At 38.9% G+C, this 23,943-nt stretch overlaps 1 protein-coding gene across 2 annotated transcripts in view; it reads right to left on the bottom strand.

Moving 5' to 3' along the window:
* Positions 1-2,842: 2,842 nt before the first annotated feature.
* The window catches only part of ZNF800 (zinc finger protein 800), a 49,508-nt gene continuing 28,407 nt past the window's right edge, over positions 2,843-23,943 (bottom strand). For both annotated transcript variants that reach the window (XM_070466196.1, XM_070466200.1), the window contains exon 6: positions 2,843-3,942. In XM_070466196.1, the coding sequence (XP_070322297.1) occupies positions 3,756-3,942 (187 nt within the window). In that variant the 3' untranslated portion in view covers positions 2,843-3,755. The remainder of the gene's footprint in view (positions 3,943-23,943) is intronic.

The following is a 23,943-nucleotide window of genomic DNA, read 5'->3' as shown; positions in this document are numbered from 1 at the left end:
TCAAAGATACTACAAGTTAAATTGATACATATAAGACGAGGGGCAAAATATTGGCAACATATTGAATAAACAAATGGTTAGTGACTTAAATATATAAAGAGTTCTTACAAATCAATAAAAAATGAACTCCCAACAGAAAAATTAGCAAATGTGTTCATTTATTCCTCTAACAGATATTTATTGTTCACCTAATATGTGCCAGGTATTGTGCTTCAGGCTAGGAACACAGTGTTGAAGAATCTAGACATCCAGACACAGTCTCTTTCATTCATTCCAGTATGGGAAACATAGACACAAAAAGTAAATAAACAAATAATTGTACAAATCGAGATAAGGAATTCAAAGAAACAAAGAAGTGAGAAAACAAATCAGAGAGAGGTGAGCACTATCTGCAAACAATGCTCTGGGCAGGCCTTTTTAAATATGCTATATTTAAGCAGTTATCTAAGGGTTGTTGTTGGGGAGAGGTTAACCAAGGAGAGCAGCTTGGCAGAGATAACAGCATTTACTGAGCTCCTGGGGCTTCCCTTGTGGCTCAGCTGGTAAAGAAGCCACCTGCAATGCAGGAGACCTGGGTTTGATCCCTGGGTTGGGAAGATCCCCTGGAGAAGGGAAAGGCTACCCACTCCAGTACTCTGACCTGGAGAATGCCATGGACTCTATAGTTCATGGGATCACAAAGAGTCAGACACAACAGAGCGACTTTCAATTTCGCTAAGCCCCTGCAGGGCAGAAAAGCATGTTGAAGGAACCAGCGTGGCTACATCATGGTGGGCAATAAGAGAGGAGCATAGATAGGGTTGGAGAGATAGGTAGGGGTCAGATTGTGCAGGACTCTGTGAGTCTTGATAAAGGGTTTAGATTTTATCTTACAATTTACTCAATTCAATTGAGGAGTAAGGTCATTGTCACCACTCTACGAAGAATGTATTTAAGTGGGTCAAGGGTCATGAGTGAAAGTAGGGACAACAGGTAGGCTGGCTGTCACAATAATCAGGTGAGAACAGTGATTAGAATTAAGTGATGGCATTGAAAATGAAAAGAAGACATTAAAGATACATTTGGGGGACCAAATGGCTATATTATGCTGGTCTACTTGATATATGGGAGAGATGAAAAGAATCAAACACAATATATAGGTTTCTGGCTTGAGAAATTGGTTGTATGGTGGCACTTTGTACTGTAACAGGGGAAACAGTTTTGGGGTAAGAATGAGGAATTAGATTTTGGACATGTTAAGTTTGAAAGATCTGAGTCAATCAAAGGAAGATATTAATTAAGCAAGCAATTAGATATGTGAGTCTAAAACTTAAAGATCAAAGTAGGAATCATAAATTTGTAACTTATTAGCATAAAGCCAGTACTTAAATACATGGCAATTGATAAGATCCTCCTGGGAAAGAACATAGAAAGAAAAAAGGGACCCAGTGGAGGTTTTAACAAAACAAAAACCGTCAACTTTTCAAAGTTAGGCAGGAGATAGAGCATAACATTAGGAGAAAACAGTAAAGCAGGAAGAAAACCTGGACAGAATAGTCTTAAATACGAAAATAGAACCTTTAAAGAAGCAGGGAGTGGTCAAGGTGAAGACAGGAAAATATCCATTTGGATAGGATAGGGTAATATGGAAACTCCGGGAGATGGTGAAGGACAGGGTTGCTGCAGTCCATAGGGTCACAAAGAGTCAGACACGACTTAACAACAATATGGAAGTGAGTGGAGGCTTTAAATAGGGCACTTTCAGGAGTGGGGGTGGGGGTGTCACACTGTGAAAGTGAATGGAAGATCAGAAAATGAAGACAACCTATAGGATAATTCCTTAAAGAAGTTTGGTCATGAAAGAGAGCTGAGAAATGGCTAATAGATGGAAAAGATGTGCCTGAGGGAAGGTTTGGTTAAGAATACTGGAGTGTGTTTGCAGGCTCATGAGAATGATTCATTCAAGACAGAAATTGACATCGCAGAAGAAAAGGGAAAGCCTAAAGAAAAAAAGTCCTTGTAGAGGCAGGAAAGGTTGAGATCCAAAGGTTGAGAGGAGGAGCTGGCCTTTGAAACTTCCTCCATAGTCACTAAAAGGAAGTTGGTGGTTACCAAGGAAGCTGGGTTGGGAGTGGAGGGTCTTGTGCTGGGAAGATAGTTTGTATGTAACATGTATTTTTCAAGGGAAATTTAAAGTAAACAGGGAGGAGGAGATTGGAAAATTTTGAGGAGAGATGAAAAGGTATAAACAGAAGTGGGAAACTGAGACTATAGTAGGAACAATAGCACCAATTTGAGGTTTGAGATAAAGGATTCAAAGTAAAACTGTGATTTTTCTTAAAGAAAATGTCCAGCTGTCCCAGTCAGGCCAATGGAAGGCAGACAGTAAGGTTCATTCAGAGTTGAGATTTTACCAGGAAAGTAAATTGAAAAAAATTGAAGTTCAAGACCACTGAGGGGACTATATTTCAAGGAGGATGATAATAGTGATGGATCACAGGATCTAGGCTAGACAAGAAAGTGACAAGGACTGATAAATAGTGGGGAAAATTAAGTTAATTGTCAGTGAACAAGGGATCCAGGCTGATAGGAAGATGGTGATCAGAGTGGAGTGACTGATAAGGTGTTAGGTCAGGTCCTCCTAGAAGCTGGGGAAGATTGGGGGCAGGAGGAGAAGGGTGACAGAGGATGAGATGGTTGGATGGCATCATAGACTCAGTGGACATGAATTTGTTCAAACTCTGGGAGATAGTGAAGGACACGGAAGCCTGACATGCTGCAGTCCCTGGGGTCACAAAGAGTCAGACATGACCTAGTGCCTGAATAACAACCACCACTCCTAGAAGCAGACACGGAGGCAGGGTTTAACTTAGAAGACTTTTATTGAGGGGACATCTGTGAAGGAAAAGAGGCAAAGAATCAGGAGCAGGACGTGGTCTTCATACCATAATGCAAGTCTGACACCTAAAAAAGGAGAGGGAGGTTGGGCAAGAAGAGCCTTAGGCTCATGTAGCACGGTTCTAAGAAAGTTTCAGTCAGGCTGCTGAGGAGTACGCAGGCCGAAGTTGCTCGTTGGAGGAGTCTGGCGTCTCACTAAATGCCCCGACTCTGCTCAGTCACAGACTAAGCAGCCCAGGAGACGCACCAACCTCGGTGCAAACCCAGTAGAGGATGCCCCAGGATGGCAGATTAGAACCTGGGAGCAAGGGCTGATTCGGAGAGGAACAAATGGTCACTGGGTATGAAGTTACAAGGAGGGGACTGGAGGCTGGAATTCAAGTTTACCCACAGTTATGGGTTACACGACTCCGGACAGCGCGGTCACCAGCCTGTGATGAGGGGATTTGAGGTGAAGAAGATTAAAATGGGAGCTAGTCTTTGAAGAACTAATAATGAAGGGAAATGACTAGGAACTCGACAAATTAGGAGGGAAGAGGATGGTTCTCTCCAGTGGCAAGATTCTCAAAGAAGCCGGGATTGTGGCAGACGGGATGAGGAAGTGCTGCTCTCCGAGTAACGACTAGCAGGGAGGCTGTCCTCGCACCCGCCGGCCCTAAGGCACACGGTCCTCCTGAGGGGCTGCGTGGGACAGAGGTCGGTAAAGCGCGGGGTGACGGCAGGGCGGTGGTAGCTGAGGCCCCCGGGGAGATCGCCGACGCCAGAGTGGACTTGAGAGCTCCGGCGGGTGCGGCGGGAGGAGAGGCGCGACGGGCGAGGCCTGAGGTACTGGGCGGCGCGGAGCGCGGCGGCGTCCGGGCGCGGCCGGGCGGCGCCGCTCACGGGGCCGCGGGTTTCCCGAGGCCGCGGGCGGCGTGCTGGCGCTCCCGGGCGGCGCCGCCGCGGAGCTTGGCGCGGCAGCTGGCGGCGGCCTGGCGCGTGGTGACGGCGCCCGCGGGCGGGCAGCGGCTCCCCGGGGCGGCCGGGCGCAGGGCGGCGGCGCTGCGGGGCGACGGCTTCCCGAGGCTTCGGCCCGCACGGGCGGCAGCGATCCCCAGGGAGAGAGACAAAGACACGCCGGTTAGAAACAGGCCGAAGGCGCCGGCGCCTCCCCGCTAATTCAAGGAGCCGCCAACCCCAACTCAGCGCGATGCCATTTCTGCCCAACAGGTTGTTTGTCGTAGACACAGGAGATAAACCTGTGTTCATCAAGGGAAGACTGCATCCAACTGAAGTGTCATTAAACATGTTCTTAGCCATTTAGGAAAAGGTATCAAAACCCTTAAATTCTTTTGACCCAGAAGTTCTAGTTTGAGAGTTTTCCCTTAAGGAATAATTATGAATACATGCAAAATTTTCATACGGGGTATTCACTGCAATATCTATAACAGCAAAAAAAAAAAAAAAAACAGGCAAAAATGAAACAGCAATTTAAAGAAAAACTGGGACTATCCTGTAGCCAACAATGAGAATAAAGTCTTAAGAGTTGATACTAACCTGTTATTAAAAGAATACCAGGATATAGTATCTATTCATATGGAAAGGTATACTAGATAGAATTTTTAAAAAATAGCTTAATCCTCATTTGTAGTGTATGGGAATGGGTGTATACATATGTGTGTACATGTGGATACATGTACTACACACCATACTACACATACTACACACCATACATGTATAAAATAATGGAAACACTCCAAACTGTTAGGTGGTTATCTTCAAGCAATGAGGCTACAGGTAATCTTTACAATTTCCCAAATTGTATTCAATAAGTTATCTTTATAATAAAAAATTTAAGTAACTTAATAAAAGGCATTTAGTCCATTCTTATGTACCCATTCTTTCTACCAATTCAAAATTATGTTTTACATTGTGTAGCAAAGTGATGGACATCAAAAGATTCTAAGAATGAATTAATGACTTCCACAGAAGTAATTTATCCTCCTCAAAAGTTCTGAGTAAATCACAATATTTCAGAGCCGTTTACGTCTTAAACATTATGCACTGAATCAAAACCACTGTCTTCTGTGAAGTTATACCTTTATTCGATTAAGTATTCCTACTTCAGGTGAAAAAAAAAGACTTTCTGAGTTTCTAATGAACCTAATTTGATTTGTAATCTCCACAGACTTGGGAACACAAAGTTTGCTGGAAAAAAAAAGTTACCACACTTTTGGAACAAATGTTTTAGATAATACCAATGTTTTAACAATGTATTCAATAATTTGCTCTTCAACTTGAAAGAACTTAGTGGGAGCAAAACTAAAGTATTACAATAAACTAGTCAAAACCTTTTATCTTGGTATTCCAGTCATAACAAATGTAAGTTTTTAGCACTTAATACCAAGGGAATCTTTTGGGTGATACTAAAATTTTATACCACCATAACAAATGAAAGGAATTATAAGGCTTTGTTATTAAACTGATAGAAGATCCATTAATACATAAATTCCAGATCTCAGAACTGTGAGATTTTCCTTAACTTTTCCATAATTTTGGATTTTCATAAATCCAAGCTTAGATGTTTATTGGAATGTTGCTTAAACAGAGGATGAGGTACTGATCAACCACACCACCCTGCAAGTTTCCTTCCCTCTGTAGGTAGGCATGGGATAAAACAATCATGTCTAGACATTCATTTTTGTAAAATTAAAAAAAAAAATCATCAGAAATAAAACATACAGAAAGAACAAATACTAAGTGGCCAAAAATTTGTGGTAACCAACTGCTGGAACAAAAAGGGTGTGTAAACTTTTTATAAAGCAGTGTCTCTCCAAAATCCTTATTTTAAACCAAATGATTTAACATAGCAGGATTAAATGCAGATAAGACAGAAGTACATTTATTTTTGATGCTATCATCCAACTTTCATTTGGTGTGTTGTACAGCAATTTCAACATTTTTGAGTGTTATGTTTCAAGCACTGTGCTCAGACCTCCCCCCCCAAAAAAAAGATTAACTTGAGATTCCTCTCTCTGAAAAGCTCTATCTAGAAAATTACCTTCAGATTATTCAGATAACTCCAACCCTAAGGCTAACCTGAATCCCTAAATCACCCTTCAGTCCTGCCAAAGCTTTTCATCTCATTATTCTACAGACGAGCTTTCTAATTTCCTGTCATTCCTTTGCTCAGATTCATCCAGAGCATCCCACTGTTTCCACACTAGCGAAGTTATTAGTTCTTATCCTTTCAGGGGAGTCAAAGACTAGTGAGATTCTGATTAGACATGGACTTTGCTTTCCAGACATGCTTTCCAGAAGCATGCACAGAAATGCATACATACACTATATACTTCACTGCACTAGAAACTGATTTCCTGAACATAAGCAATATACAAAAAGCAGTATTTACAAAGAAAGGAATGCCTCCTTCATCCTTTCTTGCAGGAAAAATAGTGACTTCCTGAAAGAAATTTAAAAATTTTAATGGCTCAGTAGTAAATCTCAGTAAACACCTGGCTTGATTTGAAATTCTAATATGGTCTTTGACATAATAACACATAGATAACCTTCGATAATCAATTGTTAACTTTATTCTCCATGGCCATAAGTGTTGAATTCCTTGACTCAAAAAGGTACACAGAACCAAAGCCAAATTCCATAGAATGCTTTATCAGATTAAGGCAGCCTGTGTATTAGAACACTGAATTCCTCCCAGAGTTTCAAGCCAAAGTCAAGTCCCATTATTTCCTCCGCCTTCAATTTCAATTAAGACCTCTGGAAAGGCAGCAAATTTCTGTCTAGTAGAGAAAAACATCACATTCTGTTCCCATCTCTTGGCAATACCTCTTGGAAAGGTGGTAACAGCTGCTGACATGGAAACAAATGAGGCACAATGACATGTGGCTATCCCTTCCTCATCAGAGAAGGAAAACCATGATGCATACCTGACATCACAGGTGCACATCTGACCTCAGAGTGCTATCAAACTTTTTCTACCATTTGAGTAATTATCAGACAGTAGGGGAGAGAGATTATTTTGAAGATGTTGACAGCCTTTCCAGTTTCCAAAGAGTCCTAAAATGAAATTGGTGATGACATGAGAGAGCACATGAAAATGGGAAGCCTGATGTACCAAGAGGCATCAATAGTTTTATCCAGTTACATGATGAATGGAAGTGGCATGAGGCTCATTTTTTTCCAACTCTGGAGTAAAGGTTATCATTTGACAAGCAGTGTCTCAATTCTCTTTCATGGACCTCATTTAAGAAACTTCACATCAAACCACTTGACTCTCCACTCCCCTAACATAAAATGTTTTCTCCCTTCTCTCATGTATTCAAATACTCAAGACCCTAAGCCATTCTAATATGCTTTCCCTGATTAACTGCAGTCTTAAATGACCTATCCATTTTTTTTTTATGAATTCCCGCAATGTTTTCTATTTATGACTGTCCTAAAGTGTGTATTATCATGAGACCACCAGCTTCAAAAATGCACTATAATCTGTATTTTTATAAACATAAGAAAGAGCTGTGGCAATTTCTCCAGTTTCCCTAAACCTATTTTGCCATTTTTAAAAGACTAACTTATCCCCAGAATGATGGAGAGGAGAAAGCTGACAATTGTTGCTGGAGTGACAGATCAACTGACCTCAATTATTCCTCTCTGTACTCATTTTCATACACAAAATTTGATTTTTCAAGTGTATGTTTGCCAGATCCGTAACATCATTGTTGACTGTTGAGTTTACCACCATTGTACTTTTACCCCTAGATTGTCCAGTCATGCCTCCCAACTCCCATGGTCATCCTACTATTCTAAGAATTCAGACCACTTTCAAAATAACTTGATGAGAAAGAATTTAAGCAGATCTGAAATGAAGATAAACTGATTAGATGGAAAGGCCTACAACTGACATCATCTACTCAAATAAGATATAAAATCTACATCCTAGAGCTGAGCAGTAACTTGAAGATTATCTCTTTCAATAGATTCACATTATAGATGGAAGAACTGTAGGGAATGGGGTATTTTAGAATAAGAAACTTAAATTTTATTTATTTTTTTTTTGAAACTTAAAATTTTAAAAGTATCAATATTTCAACAACAAAAGGATAGCAGAATCATGTAAAGCCAAAAGGGATTGGCCTAATTCATTAGCTCATGGATTCAACACTAATGATAAATGCAATTAAGGAGTTAAAAGAAAAAGAAATTAAACAATGAAAGTAACTCAAAATGTGAAAGATGAGAATGATTAGTAAGCCAAAGAAATGGCGCAAAAGATTGTCTTTGACATTAAAAGTATATCAAGGTAACCTGAACTTAACAACAGTTACACTTATTATCATTTATTGTATGCCAGGCATTGGGCTGTTTGAATTACATTACTGCAGTTTTATTAAACTCTAATGCAGAAAAACTTTGCTTAAGGAGAAAGAAATCATGAAAGCAAAAGCTGGCCATCTGTCTGCATTCTGGTCTACTAGAAAGGATGCTCTGAAAATTGATGAATATCTGGTCTGAGTGGCAAGTATATTCCTATGGGAAAACTGAACGTTATCATACTACCAGAGCTTGCAGATAATGGTCACTAAGAGCTGATTCAATGTTCATCAAGAAACCTTCAGATTACAGTTAGTTTTCCATGTATATTTGTCTACTGGGGGAGATTACACTGAACCATAAACAGAAGTCAGTGTCCCTGATATATCTCACGACAAACTTAAAAACTAGTATTTTGGGCTTCCCAGGAGACAAAGGTTCATATAGTCAAAGCAACGGTTTTTCCAGTAGTCATGTAAGGATGTGAGAGCTGGACCATAAAGAAGGCTAAGCTCCAAAGAATTGATGCTTTCGAACTGTGGTGCTGGAGAAGACTCTTGAGAGTCCCTTGGAGAGCAAGAAGATCAAAGCAGTCAATGCTAAAGGAAATAAATCCTGAATATTCACTGGAAGGACTGATGCTGAAGCTGAAGCGCCAATACTTTGGCCACCTGATGCGAAGAGCTAACACACTGGAAAAGACACTGATACTGGGAAAGAGGTCAAGAGGAGAAGGGGGTGACAGGATGAGATAGTTGGATGGCGCCAATCAACAGGAGTTTGAGCAAACCCTGAAAGATAGTGAAGGACAAGGAAGCCTGGCCTGCTGCAAATCATGGAGTTGCAAAGAGTCAGACATGACTGAGCAACTGAACCATAAAGGTAGGCTCAGTGGTAAAGAACCCAGCAGCCAACATGGAGATACAGTTTGATCCCTGGGGCAGGAAGATCTCCTGGAGAAGCAAACAGCAACCTACTCCAGTATTCTTGCCTGGGAAATGCCGTGAACAGAGGAGCCTGGCAGGCTACTGTATAGGCAATTGCTAAGAATATGACTTAGCAACTAAACAACCTCATTGTGGCATTTATACTTAAATATTTATCTATGAGACTGGCTAGAATGACACAGTCCTTAAGCACCCAGTCACCTTGCTAGTTGAATCAATAGTGGCCCTAGATGAACCAATAGGACCAGCTTTAGAAAGCAGTGACCATGTCAAAGTTAAGTGTGAGGCCTAGCAGGGAGGCTAGCCTGCCCTCTCTGTCTTGCTGTTCACCATCTTCAAGTTACGATGCCATGTGATTTTCAAACACATGCATACAAAAACAATTTAATTCAAAATGGGAATAATGGAAAAAGGAGGAACAAAATACAGCGTTGTTTCTCCATGTTCCAGTGCACTAACTTGTGAATTTAGAGTTAGTTTCTACAGCAGAGAAGGCTGAAGATTTATTTTTGTTTTTCTGGCACCAATAGGTAACTGTTTCATCTATCAAAAGAATTAGTCACCTAAGCAAAAAGTAAATGTTCAAGAACTGGACATATAAACCTTTACTGAAGAATAAATACCAAAACGTTTCTCGTGTCCAAAAATATATGCAATATGCAGTTACTTAACGTGTTTTGTTTTTGTTTGGGGTGTTTTGTCAGTTTTTGTTTTCTAATAACATCTCCAGAGGCACAAGATCTAATAATAAATACAGCCAGGTCCTAACATGACTTATCACAATTCTTGACAAGATGTTCACAGCATCACATCAAGAATTCCAAAGTCAGAATGCAGTTAGGACCCTGTGTTCAAGGAGAACACACACAGAAGTTGTACCAATGCTATGAAAATCATGGATACAGTTTTATTTATACCACTACTGAATTTTAACTACTGTGGTTATGAAAATACACTTTTAGTCTGATTAACTTTTTTCCAATCAATAATGGAGTTATAATTAATACTATTTTCAAATAGAATTAGTAAATGATATGTGGAGAAGTACTGCCATCTTTAGGGAGAATGCAGGATTACTAGTAATCGAATATAAACACTCGGCCTCTATGAATCCTATCATGGACACTTGGTATGGTACACTTTTTTTTCAATGGATTTGTCTTCTGTGATACAGTTTGGTCCAAAAGATCTAAAATCAAGCAGTTTTAACAGGCCCCATTAATGTATGAAAAATAAAGCAATAATTTCACTGACAGATAAGCTAGCCAAAATAAACCGTGAATGATCGAAATTGAGGATATATGTTTATATAGATGACATGAATCATCCCAAAAAGATTAAACATGAGTCATCTCAAAAATAAAACATAGTTATAAACCATCTTATGAAACAAATGAAAAACTATATTTCTGTGATTAGCATATGAAGTTGGAGATTTAATTTAGAAAAATAAATATTTGTGGTTTAATATTTATAGCACCACTGCTTATCACTGGCACTGAGATATAAAACTGTTTGGAACATACCATACAGGTTTTTACACAAGTTTAAAAGTAAATTATTTCCCTGAAAATTTCACCTACCATTTCTCATATAGAAAAGAAAATATCCCAATAAGCTATTTTTGGTAGCTAGCAGTAATAATTATTATGCACATTTCACTAATTTTTTAACTTTAATATTTATCATAAATAAATCAATGACCATGATCTCTCTGAAAGAAATGTGAAATACCACATTATATTGCATATGAGGTACTCAATCTGATATGCTAAAAGTAAAGAATAACACTTTGTTCACATTAACAAAAGTTAGTTGTCTGATAGGATATATAGTAAAATGGAAAGTTCATGGACCAAGGCATAAAAATATATGGATTCTACAATTTTCAGACTTAATGCTAAAAAGTGAAAGAAAAACAAAAAACCCACCAGGAACAGAAAAGTGTGTATAAAGGTGAATATATACATTTATAAGATTATATACACATAAAACATCACGAAAGCCCAAGAAAACTGGAAACTAACTTCTTAACTCAGGGAAAGAAAATAAGAGAACCAAGAGATAGGGTAGGAAAAAAAACTTACCTTTCACAGTACATCTCTTTGTACTGCTTAACTTTGTTAACATGTATAGGTTGTTATCTACTAAAACCATCTTTAAGAGATATATGGTCTCTACTCCTGACTTCTTCATTGACTTCATGCAATCACTTACCTCAGTTTTCTCCATTTAAAATGAGGTTAAACTACATCTCTAGAGTTCCCATCTACAATTTAACAGAATTCTGACTCAAAAGAAGGTATATACAAAATGTATATACCAGATGGCTAAATAAAATAACTATGAGCCTTACTTTGCAGCCTGCTCTGTTCCCATTAGGCTACAAAAGCAGCATAGTAAGCAAAAGAGTCTGGGAAGAAAATTTATGTTTGTGAACTTGATAAGAGTTTGTCTTCTTTCTTTTTATTCTGTTCCAAAAGTAAAAATATGGTTAGTCCTGGGAGTTCCTTGATGGCCTAGTGGTTAGGATTCTGGATTTTTTACTGCTGTTGGCTTGATTCAATCCCTGGTGGGGGAAATGAGATGCCACAAACTACACCCAACAAATACATAAATAATCTGGCTAGTCCTCCTTTTATATACATACACACACACACACACACAATTGCTTCTAAGGTACAGATTCTCAAAACATTTTGATACATGAATAAATATTAAAAATAATTATAAAGAGGTAGAATCTTTGTGGAAGCTTTTTAATGGATTCTGAGGCAGGAAAAAGCTGAAAAATCACCCCTGTATTCCCCTAAAATTGGCCCAAGAACCTCCTAAAAATCCTTCATAATCTTCATAAACACAAGATACCAGCAGACCCAGGGCAGCCAAGGGTAGAGCAATAGAAGCTTTAGACCAGTAAAAACAGGACATGAAGAGAGGACACGGACATCTGAAGAAGAGAAAACGGGGACAGGCCTGATGATCCATTCATTCATGAGCTTACACGCTGCAGAGCAAAACTGTCAGTCTTGAGTCTCAGTGGGCTTGAGAGTATAATCATGGGGACCCTGTAGTTAAATGATAATGCACTGATAACAAAGGATGAAGAGGGGGAAAAGAAGAAAAGTGTTCCGAGTTCATCAGAGGGAAGAGGTCACCATGGGCTGGAGCTACGAAGAAGATTCACAGAAGAAGCAGAACTTAAAATCTGTGTGATAAGCAAAATGATGATGGACACATGAACAAAATTAAGTCAGTTTAGTTTTAGTCATAGTTTGGTTTTAAATAGTAACTTGGCAAAAAAAAAGAATTATGTTGCCACATTTTCTTAATAGAATACAGGAGTGATGACATGCTAAAGATTTATCAAACGTGACAAACAGGCTCAAATATAAGATTAATATGCATCTAGATACAATTTTTAACAGGGCAGGGTTCTAAAGTATGAGAAAACCATACCTATTCCAGAACATTTGGCCATCCTCTTCCAGTATTTTCTTGCAAGTTACTGGTATTACTTCCTATCACAACCTTCACACTCAAGAGTCAGCTCCACTCAAAATGCACAAAATGAGGAAGTCAAGAGGTGCCAGTTCTACTTTTCCATTGATTAAAATTGTGAGTTGGGTCTCGGTAATTCTAAGAGTTATGTGCGCTTTACTATATGAAAAAATGTCAAAACAAAACAAAAACTATCCTCTCAAGAGATTCTGTAACCATATGAACTATGGAAATAATACAGAACCACATAATAACTTTAGGAAAAATATATAAATTCAAGGTGTTTTTTATGAATACAGTGTATGTGGCTTCTGCTTGATTTCCTCAACATAAATCTTACCCTTAACCTGGCTCCAGTTTAGTCTCCTCAATGCTATCAGAGGCTCCTGGTTTTTAAAATCCTTCAACAGCTACCCCAAATTTTAAAAATATGATTCAAACTACTCACTTGGTATATAAGACCTTTCTTGATTTGGCTGTAATTCCTTTTCTTGGTTTATATGGGGTCTCATGTCCTCTGTACCTACCTGGAAAGTTTGCCTAACTAACTCTTTCAAAACTCAACTTAAAAATGAATGGATGAATTATGAAAAGCCTTCACCAATCCCAGTGTGCCTTACAATTCCACTTCTGTGTATCCTTATAATGTGTTCTTCTTTCACAGTACTTGAAAACAGGAACTGCACTTCTTCTTTCTGTAATCCTAGCACCTAACTCAGTGCCTCGCACAAGCAGGAGCTCAAAATGTCTACAAAATGGATACAGCCAGCCTAAAACAGTGAAATCTGAAGAATACTCATGAAATTCTTTGACTTTTGAAACCTGAACAGGCTCCATGGGGAAGGGGAGTTTAATTTGCTTATTGTTTCTATATTTTAAAATAATTTTTTCATTTTCCATTCAATAGAAGTTTGCTAAATTAAAATCTTTAATCTTTAAAAGGCAAATAAATACCTCATGTAAAACACAACTAGTCCTTCGAGTGATAAATACTTTAATTAACATGTGGTACAAAGGCCTGAATCACTCAAGAGGCTAAAAAAGAATCTGGGTTAACTCAACTTAGCCAATACCTGTTTGCCTGCATGGCTAGGGCACCACCTATGCATTTATAACAGGTAATCAAACCTTAGCTGCCACCACCCTACAGCCCCCAAATCAACTACAGTCACATCAGCATTAGCGTGAGTGTGGGGTAATGCAACTGTTGACTCATATCCTTAGGGAAATAAACGCAAACGGCAGAAGGCAGAAGCCCATCATTACTTCAGAAAGGCCAGAACTATAGACCAAGGTCCGGGAAAATGTAGGAAGCTTCTAAAGCTTTTCTGCCTTTGCTATCTCCTGTTTTCATATACTGATAAGCTATCTATTATTCATCCACTCATTCAACAAAGATTTTTTAATGTCCCAAGCATTGTGCTAGGCACAGGCTCTATACAACTCTCCCAGTCTCTTACATAAAGCTCTCCAGTGGGAAGACACATGCTAAACAAATTAATGCACAAATAAAAACATAACTAAAAATTACATTAGCTGACAATGTGGGAAGGAACATGAAACAGAACTATAAGGGAGATAATTTTAGACTGTCTTTATATAGAAGTGAAATTTAAGCTGAGACTCGACAATGAGTAACTTAGTTGAGCAGTGAACACACAGTAACAACAGATCTGTCTGTGTTTTAGGAAGATAGTTCTGACAGCAGCATGGAAGACAGATTAGAGGTCAGTTAAGAGATTACTGCAGCAGTGTAGGTAAGAGATATGAGTCCTAACTAAACTATTAATACCAAAGGTGGAGATGGCAAGAAGTCAAATGTGAGACACATCCAAGGCAGGATGGACAGGCACTGACCACTGATCAATCAGGTAAAGTATGTGAGAGAGAGAAAGAAGTCAAAGTAGTTCCTAGGATTCTAATTAGCTCAGGTAACCAGGAAGGTAGGAGTGTAAATAACTGAAACAGGGAACACATAAAGGAGGAACAAGCTTAAAAAGAAGCTAAGTTTGGTTTACTGAGTTTCTGTTGCTTTTAAGTAAGATATGGAGAAATATCCAGGTGGAGATGCTTGACACATAACTTTGAAAACAAGTGGTCTAATAATCGGAATCACTAGACTAGAAAATAGGTCTGGGGTCATCTTCACAGAAGTAATAAATGATGCTTTAGGAAAGAGGAATCAGCAAAGGAGTATTAAAAAAAAAGAAAAAGGAATAAGGAAAGTCTGATCATGTTTAAAGGCCTAGAAACAAAATAAAAAAGTCAGTGCCAAGAGAGGAAGAATCAGAACTCACAGAAGTGTTAGTTCAATAAATATTTATCAGCATCCACCACGTTCCAGGGCTTCCCTGATGATGGCTCAGATGGTGAAGAATCTGCCTGCAATGCAAGAGACTCAGATTCAATTCCTGGGTCAGGAAGACACCTTGGAGAAGGGAATGGTTACTCACTCTACTATTCTTGCCTGGAGAATTCCATGGACAGAGGAGTCTACAGTCCACGAGGTTGCACAGTCAGACACAAATGAGCGACTAACACACACACACACACACACACACACACATGTTCCAGAGTCCTTAATATGCTTAAAGACACAAATAGATAACTTCAATTTAGTTGTATATGGGGCACTATAGGAACATACAAAAGGGAGACCCAGCCAAACCTAGATCAGGATACACTCAATGAAAAAAAATGGTGTCTGAGCTAAAGTTTTAAAATTAAGTGAAATCATGTAAAGAAAACCGGTAAGGACAAAAAAATGAAATCAAGAGAATGCCTCTAGATTTTTGAAATGCTCAGCAGGATAAAAGGTTATACAAAAGAGCTGGAAGAAGCTGAGAGGCTAAAGTGAGTAAACTGGTAAGTGATTTAAATTGGTAAGAACAGAGTCATTCTTAGAAAAAAGTGGACAAGAGATTTTTGGTAGGGGGATTCCCTGGTGGTTCAGTGAATAGGAATCTACCTGCTAATGCAGGGGACATGGTTCGATCCCTAGTCCTGGAAGATTCCACAAGACATCTAGCAACTAAAGCATGGGCACCACAACTACTGAGCCCGAGTGCTACAACCACTGAAGCCCATGTACCCAGGGCCTGTGCTCCACAATGAGAGAAGCCACTGTGATAAGAAGTCCGAGCGCTGCAGTGAAGACCCAGTGCAAGCAAAAATAAATAAGTAAATAAATAATTTCTAAAAAGAGATTATACTCGTATTTTTTAAAAATGTTTTGGTAGGAAGTTTACAGAAGATTTTGGGGGAAGAGTTACAGAAGGGAAGGTTGAGTGAAGCTGCCAAGCTGTATGAGAATTTGGGAAGAGATGGGTAAAGAAAACTTAAATGAAGTTTGCTGAGCTTAATGTAATTGTACCTATCTTCTTAGAAGATGTCTGTAAAACTGTAAAAGGTTCATTTTCCAAAGCTTTGGAAGTCTGTCTGTTTCTTTTGGATACAATACCATGCTGAGACCAGCCCAAAGTGATCCAGTTATAAGTGACCATGAAAATGTTGGAAACGTAAATTTCTGTAAGCAGTAATGGTCATAGGGGCTTCCCTTGTGGCTCAACTGGTAAAGAATCTGTCTGCAATGCGGGAGACCTGGGTTTGATCCCTGGGTTGGAAAGATCCCCTGGAGAGGAGAAAGGCTCCCCACTCTAGTATTCTGGCCTGGAGAATTCCATGGACTATACAGTCCATGGGGTCACAAAGAGTCAGATACTACTGACCAACTTTCACTTTTCACAATGGTCACAGAGAGGTCAGGTACAATGGGAAGCAAGAAGGCATTAGGTTTAGCATTTATGTGGTCACTGATGCCCTTCAAGTGAACTTTCAACAGAAATGTAGGGGAAAGAAAAAACTACAGATGATTCACACGTGAAGGGTATAGGCATGGCTCAATATTGTCATTCATTCAATAAATATTTACTGAATGCCTACTATGTACCAGGAACTACCCTAGGCGCTGGAGAATCAATGATGACCAAGGCACAGGTAACTCCTGAGAGTCTGATGGAGAGGGGAGACAACAAAATAGGCAACTACAGTAGTGAAAATAGTGCTAAAGTATTGTGAGAGCCTAATGGAAGTTTAGAAAGGCAATGCCAAAGAATGTTGAAACTACTGCACAACTGCACTCATCTCACACACTAGTAATGCTCAAAATTCTCCAAGCCAGGCTTCAACAGTACATGAACTGTGAACTTCTAGATGTTCAAGCTGGATTTAGAAAAGGCAGAGGAACCAGAGAGCAAATTGCCAACATCCACTGAATCATCGAAAAGGCAGGAGAGTTCCAGAAAAACATCTGCTTTACTGACTATGTCAAAGCCTTTGACTGTGTGGATCACAACAAACTGTGGGAAATTCTTCAAGAGATGGGAATAACAGACCACCTGACCTGCTTCTTGAGAAATCTGTATGCAGGTCAAGAAGCAACAGTTAGAACTGGACATGGAACAACAGACTGGTTCCAAATCAGGAAAGGAGTACGTCAAGGCTGTATATTGTCACCCTGCTTATTTAAGTTATATGCAGAGTACATCATGAGAAACGCCGGGCTAGATGAAAACTCAAGCTGGAATCAAGATTGCTGGGAGAAATATCACTAACTTTAGATGCGCAGATGACACCACCCTTATGGCAGAAAATGAATCAGAACTAAAGAGCCTCTTGATGAAAGTGAAAGAGGAGAGTGAAAACTTTGCCTTAAAACTCAACATTCAGAAAACTAAGATCATGGCATCCAGTCCCATCACTTCATGGAAAACAGATGGGGAAACAATGGAAACAGTGAGAAACTTTATATTTTTGGCCTCAAAAATCACTGCAGATGGTGACTGCAGCCATGAAATTAAAAGACACCTGCTCCTTGGAAGAAAATCTAAGACCAACCTAGATAGCATATTAAAAAGAAGAGACATTGCTTTGCTGACAAAGGTCCATCTAATCAAAGCTATGGTTTTTCCAGTAGTCACATATGGATGAGTGTTGGACTCTAAAGAAAGCTGAGCGCTGAAGAATTGATGCTTTTTAACTGTGGTGTTGGAGAAGACTCTTGAGAGTCCCTTGGACTGGAAGGAGATCCAACCAGGCAATCCTAAAGGAAATCAGTCCTGAATATTCATTGGAAGGACTGATGCTGAAACTGAAACTCTAATACTTTGGCCGCCTGATGTGAAGAACTGACTCATTAGAAAACACCCTGATGCTGGGAAAGATTGAAGGCAAGAGAAGGGGATGACAGAGGATGAGATGGTTGGACGCCATCACTGATCCCATGGACATGAGTTTGAGTAAGCTCCGGGAGTTGGTGATGGACAGGGAAGCTTGGTGTGCTGCAGTCCATGGGGTTGCAAAGAGTCGGACATGACTGAGCGACTAAACTGAACTGAATGGAAGTTTGACAGTGAAAGTAAAGAGGAAAAGATGGCAGTAACTAGACTGAAGATAGTCTGGAAGGGAAGTTCACTTATTGACTGAAAGGAATTTGGGCATGTTTGTAGGTCAAGGGGGAGAAGTTTGGGAAAAGGAAGATAGAAATGGGGAGGAGGACAGAGAGAAGGGTTGCTGGAGGAAGGTTTAAGGAAGACTGGCAAGGGTAGAAGTGCTAAGTTTGGAAAAGAAGAACATGTCTTCCTTCAAAGAACCAAAGACAGAAGACAAAAAAATAATTGTGATGCCAAAGGGGAGCGTAAAGAAATGTTTCCTACTTTTGCCATGATGTAGGCAAAGCTGCCTCTTATTAAGGAAGCAAAATAGGGCTGAAGGCTTTAAGAGCAAGGTAAAAGTTCTGAAGAAGCGATGTGAGAATCGGATAACTGAAATAACTAATTCTAATTCCTAAGATAACATAAATAACAGGAGAGGCAATCAACAACTCTATACTTTGTTTACATTTGGGGGTGGAATATAAAAGTGAAATGTGAACTGCATTTCACAGAATTCCACAGACATGAATTAAACAAGGACAAATTTTAAAAAAATTATCAAAAAGTCACTAAATGTATACCCATACAGTGCGGAATTGACTATAGACTATTTATCAGGGTACACAGTCAACACAGCACTCCCATGAAACTGAACCTGTCACCATTACTTAGTAGCAATAGCAGAAGTTAGGAGGGTCAGATAAAAAAGTCAGAAAAGAGAAGCCATCAGTAACAGAAACAAAGAGAAATACACAGGCAGAGAAGCTATACAGATTAGAAGATGAGGTAATAGGAAAATAAACTAAAAAGCAAAGACATATCATGGACTGAAATAAGCCTGAAAACAACCGATGTAATGTTCCTGCTTTCCTTCTTTCCTTCGTTCAACATTCTCTTAGCACCAATTATATGCCAGGTACACTGGGAGGCATCAGGGATACAAAGACAAGATGTAATTCTTACTTGTAAACTCAGAATATGTTCTTGTACCCATAGCCTAATGTTTACAATAAATAATAAAACTGAAAGCTGTTCTGAATTTTGCTACTAAAAATTATGCTTTGTTCTATAAGATATTAATCACAAAGAAGCAAAATTATATCAAAAAGTTTAACAATTTCTTGAACAATTAGCAAAAGGTGCTGCCAAAAATAAGCCACCCATAAAATAATATGCTCTAACTTAATAAACTGCTGTCCATCTTGACTTTATCACAGATGTTACATCTGACTTTTTCTTAAACGGTTGGATTAATACCAACAAAAAGGCAACAAGTATCAAATGGCAAAGCAAGATAACAGAAACTACTTGCCAAATGCTGGAAAGTATTTTGGCAGCAAACTCACAGCAATTGTAGTGACCACTGTAACTGAATTAACATATATTTATTGAGCTCATGAGCCAGGCATTGTGCTAATTATACTACATATAGCATTAAACTTTTATAAATTCCCACAACAAACCTATATATACCATAGTTTCTAATACTGTCATTTTACAGGCAAGAAAATTGAAGCTTAGGAAAACTAAGTAATTTGCCCAAACTACAGTTAGTAAGAAAAGGAGACATGGCTTGAATTCCAGTAAGCCTGATTCTTGAAAATCCATGCTTTAACCACTGTGCGACTCTGTTTTCCCAAAAGGGAATGGTGCCAGACACATGATGACACTCAGTAGTGCCTGTCGTCGAAGGAATGAATGAGACGATATAAAGCAGCTATTGCAGAGTATGCCCAAATGTGGAAAATACAAGAAGAGCAGAAGCAGTACTTTAAGGATTCACTAAATCACCAACTCAAATTGTGCAGCATAATTGTGGGTGTCTGGAAAATCGCAGCAACTGACAGAACGGCCTAATATGCTGTTACAGGAAATGGAATGGTTCTTTTTGAGTGGAAACTCCAGGCTGTCTCTGAATCTACAAAGCCAAAGAAGGAAACAGCACCAGGCGGTTCAGGAAAGGACCTGCAGGTGCTGATCAGAGAATTCTTCTCACATTTTTCTCAGCATGGAAAGCATTGTTGATGCTATACTAACAAACAGTCAAGCCCACAGGTTACCTTTAGTTCTGTCACCTTTAAAGTGGAATAAAATCACGTAGACTGGAAAGGTTATGATATTCTGAAAGTGAAATACCAATCCCTCTTTTAGAAGACTGGCACCAAAAACTCCCTTTTACTGGGTCCAGAGCCATGTTTTACGGCACTGACTCTGCTATCATGATCACCAACAGTAGGACCAACGTTGCCAGAACAGCCAAAGTATGGCCAGCAACCCACAAAGAGGCCTGGTATGGGAGATCTGCCCAACAAGAATGCAGCCAATGAAACCAATCAGACTGTCTCTTTCAGCAGTCTAAATTCAAGCTATATGGAGAGGGAAAGTAGCTGAAAGACACCAAGAAGGCAAGCAGCAGCAGTAATGAGGCAGTTACGTACCGCACTAAGATAGCAAATGAGGTAAAAGGTTTTTTTTCCTTTTTTTTAAAGGTAAAAGCAGAGTCTGAGAAGGGCTAATAGCAGTCGAGAAGCCATACTCCTGTTGCTAAAAGAGCAACACCCAGTCACTAGAGTTGCATTACTTTTTCCTGGTTTCTCTAGTACTTAGTTGAAATCTACATGGTGAAGCCAGTCTGTATGATTATTCCTAGACTCTCTTAAGGCTGAGCCATTTCTCTCGTATTTCCCCACAATGCTCTCAAACAAACCTCTCTTTACCAGCTATGGATCAATTTTAAAACTCTGTGCTTGCAAGAATAAAGAGAGTAGAATGATGCTTTATAAAGGGTGCACATGGATTCACACATGTGCAATCAGATGACCCGGCAACTTGAGTGGTGGCTGGGTCTCACTTCCATCTTGCAGAATCTGTGGTTTGAAGACACTGTGTTCTTTAGCTTCAGTTAACTGTCTCAGAAAGAAATGACCTTCAAAGAAGTATCTTAAACCTCACAAATTAACAATTCATATCATTACAATTATACACTTAGAAACTGAAAAGAGATCCAGGGCAGATAAAGGCAACAAAACCATCTCCTTTAAAAGTTTCTTCCTCTGCTATCCAAAAGTCTACAAGCAATAAATGCTGGAGAGGGTGTGGAGAAAAGGGAACCCTCTTACACTGTTGGTGGGAATGCAAATTAGTACAGCCACTATGGAAAACAGTGTGGAGGTTCCTTAAAAAGCTGGAAATAGAACTGCCATATGACCCAGCAATCCCACTTCTGGGCATACACACCGAGGAAACCAGATCTGAAAGAGACACGTGCACCCCAATGTTCATCGCAGCACTGTTTATAATAGCCAGGACATGGAAGCAACCCAGATGCCCATCAGCAGACGAATGGATGAGGAAGCTGTGGTACATATACACCATGGAATATTACTCAGCCATTAAAAAGAATTCATTTGAATCAGTTCTAATGAGATGGATGAAACTGGAGCCCATTATACAGAGCGAAGTAAGCCAGAAAGATAAAGACCATTACAGTATACTAATACATATATATGGACTTTAGAAAAGATGGTAACGATAACCCTATATGCAAAACAGAGAAAGAGACTCAGATGTATAGAACAGACTTGTGGACACTGGGAGAAGGCGAGGGTGGGATGTTTCAAGAGAACAGCATTGAAACATGTATATTATCTAGGGTGAAACAGATAACCAGCCCAGGTTGGGTACATGAGACAAGTGCTCGGGCCTGGTGCACTGGGAAGACCCAGAGGGATCGGGTGGAGAGGGAGATGGGAGGGGGGACTGGGATGGGGAATACATGTAAATCCATGGCTAATTCATTTCAATGTATAACAAAAACTACTGTAATGATGTAAAGTAATTAGCCTCCAACTAATAAAAATAAATGGAAAAAAAAATAAAAAATAAAAAAAAATAAAGAAAAATAAATAAATAAAAGTTTCTTCCTCTGGTGTGTTTTTGTATGTATCCAAATTTCAAGGCAAGTAAGTGATTTTGTCCACTTACAATCATAAGGAACAACAGGTGGCTAGTCAAGACAGCCAAAGAAAGGATAAATTGGAAAATCATGAAAACGTGGTGAGGAAAGTTTAACTTGGGGATATAAATATCGAAGATGACTCACAAATTTCACTAAGTGTGTTCATGTCTAACTCTATGACAATCCCATTTAGCCCATCTTATGTCCTCAAACTCTGCCCGTTCAAAGGAAAGGAGAATGAAGCTCAGAAAGTCTCAAACATCTACAACTGTCCAAATGTTGGATTCCAAGGAACTCATTAAATAATCTAATGGGCAAAAGGCATGAAAATGGCATGGCCACTCTCCTACAGAAGCTTATATAGAACGATTCTAACAATTTATATGTCAAAAACCCAAGAACACTACAAAAAACTCTTCTCCCCTGAACGTTATTTTTTTCATATAATTCAATCACTTGTGCACACAATGTTCCTAGTATTTGGCTATTTTTTTTCCCTTATAAGTATTCCTCACTTTTTCTTCTCATCCAAAATAAAAACTACCAGACACAACCAGGTACTTTGGAATTTAGGTCTATCAAAGCATCAACGTAGCCAAGAAGAGCCTCAACTTTTAAAAAATATTATTTTTGCACAGCTTAGAAAGAAACTCTAAAAGCCACAGTTCCATTTTTCAGAGCTAATTTCTTTTCAAGATAATTCCACAGATAGAAGGAATTAACTAATATTCAAAACCTGAGTTGTAAAAAGAGTTCTATGCATTTAGGCTTCACCCTGGTATAATAATTTCTCCTCTGATAATAACATTAGTACACGCTCTTACGCTGAAAGTGTTACTAGATTACATAGAGCAGGATACCCAGATAGGCTGCAAGTTACTCAAGCATTCAAAGTGGGGTTATTTGTTTGTTTGGGTTTGGCTATTTTTTTCAACCACATCATTCTATTGCTTAAACATTACAATGTTTTGTATACCAGGAATATGCTCAGATACCTGACGTAAGAATTTGACTGTCAGAGTCATGCAGCCACACAACCCAGGAGTGGTAACCCTAGCACTTGATCTGTAGTTCAAGATATAAGAGTTTATCCAAACTGAGGGACAAAGGTTCTCTGGTGTTGCAATTATCCCCATAAACAAAAATTTCTAAAATTGTCATCTTATGGTTAAAAAAAACATGATCAATAACAGACAGGTATGCCACTGAAATCTCTCAGCAGATAATTTAACAGTGCTTGGGCCTCAGCTGAAATGTGGAATACTGCCACTAATGACTACCACTGGCACGACCTGTGAAAAGTACCGTTACTTATCTCTTCATAACACATTCACCAAAGCAGTTCCTGACTCAGCCCAAATCATGATCTCCTGAAGAATCCACTCTTTCTACAACTAAATACTTGCTTTCAAGTAATTAGCTCATAGTGTTTCAACTATGTTACTCAATATTTGCTCCATGTCAATATTTCACACATGCCCAAAACCAAAATATTGTGTGATATAACAGACACTAATGAGAACTTTAAGACAGATGGGTTGTTTTAAGGAGTAATGATAAAAACAAGCCTAACTTACAATGAATGAGTTTAAAACTACCAATACCTTTTTCAAGATAAATGAAAAACACAGGAGTAGGAATGATAAGCCAGTAACATCAGATTAGAAGAAAACTGGTAGCAAGTAATAATATAGTTGGTTGTCATTTCCCAGTCAAACACAAAAGCAGCAGCTAAAATCTAATATATAGCAATGAACTCTCTAAGGAAACATTTTCATTTAAACTTAACTTTATGAGGTAATAAAAAAATCCCACATTTATACTTTGAAATCCCACACTTATACTATGATTACTTACAGCAATCATATCTAACAATTACTGTAACATGACAAGGACCACCCTAAGTGTTTTACACATATCT

The sequence above is a fragment of the Odocoileus virginianus genome, chromosome 1 (assembly GCF_023699985.2).
Source record: "Odocoileus virginianus isolate 20LAN1187 ecotype Illinois chromosome 1, Ovbor_1.2, whole genome shotgun sequence".
NCBI classification, from domain to species: domain Eukaryota; kingdom Metazoa; phylum Chordata; class Mammalia; order Artiodactyla; family Cervidae; genus Odocoileus; species Odocoileus virginianus.
The sequence above is the reverse complement of the archived record's forward strand: the minus strand, read 5'-3'. Positions and strand labels throughout refer to the sequence as shown.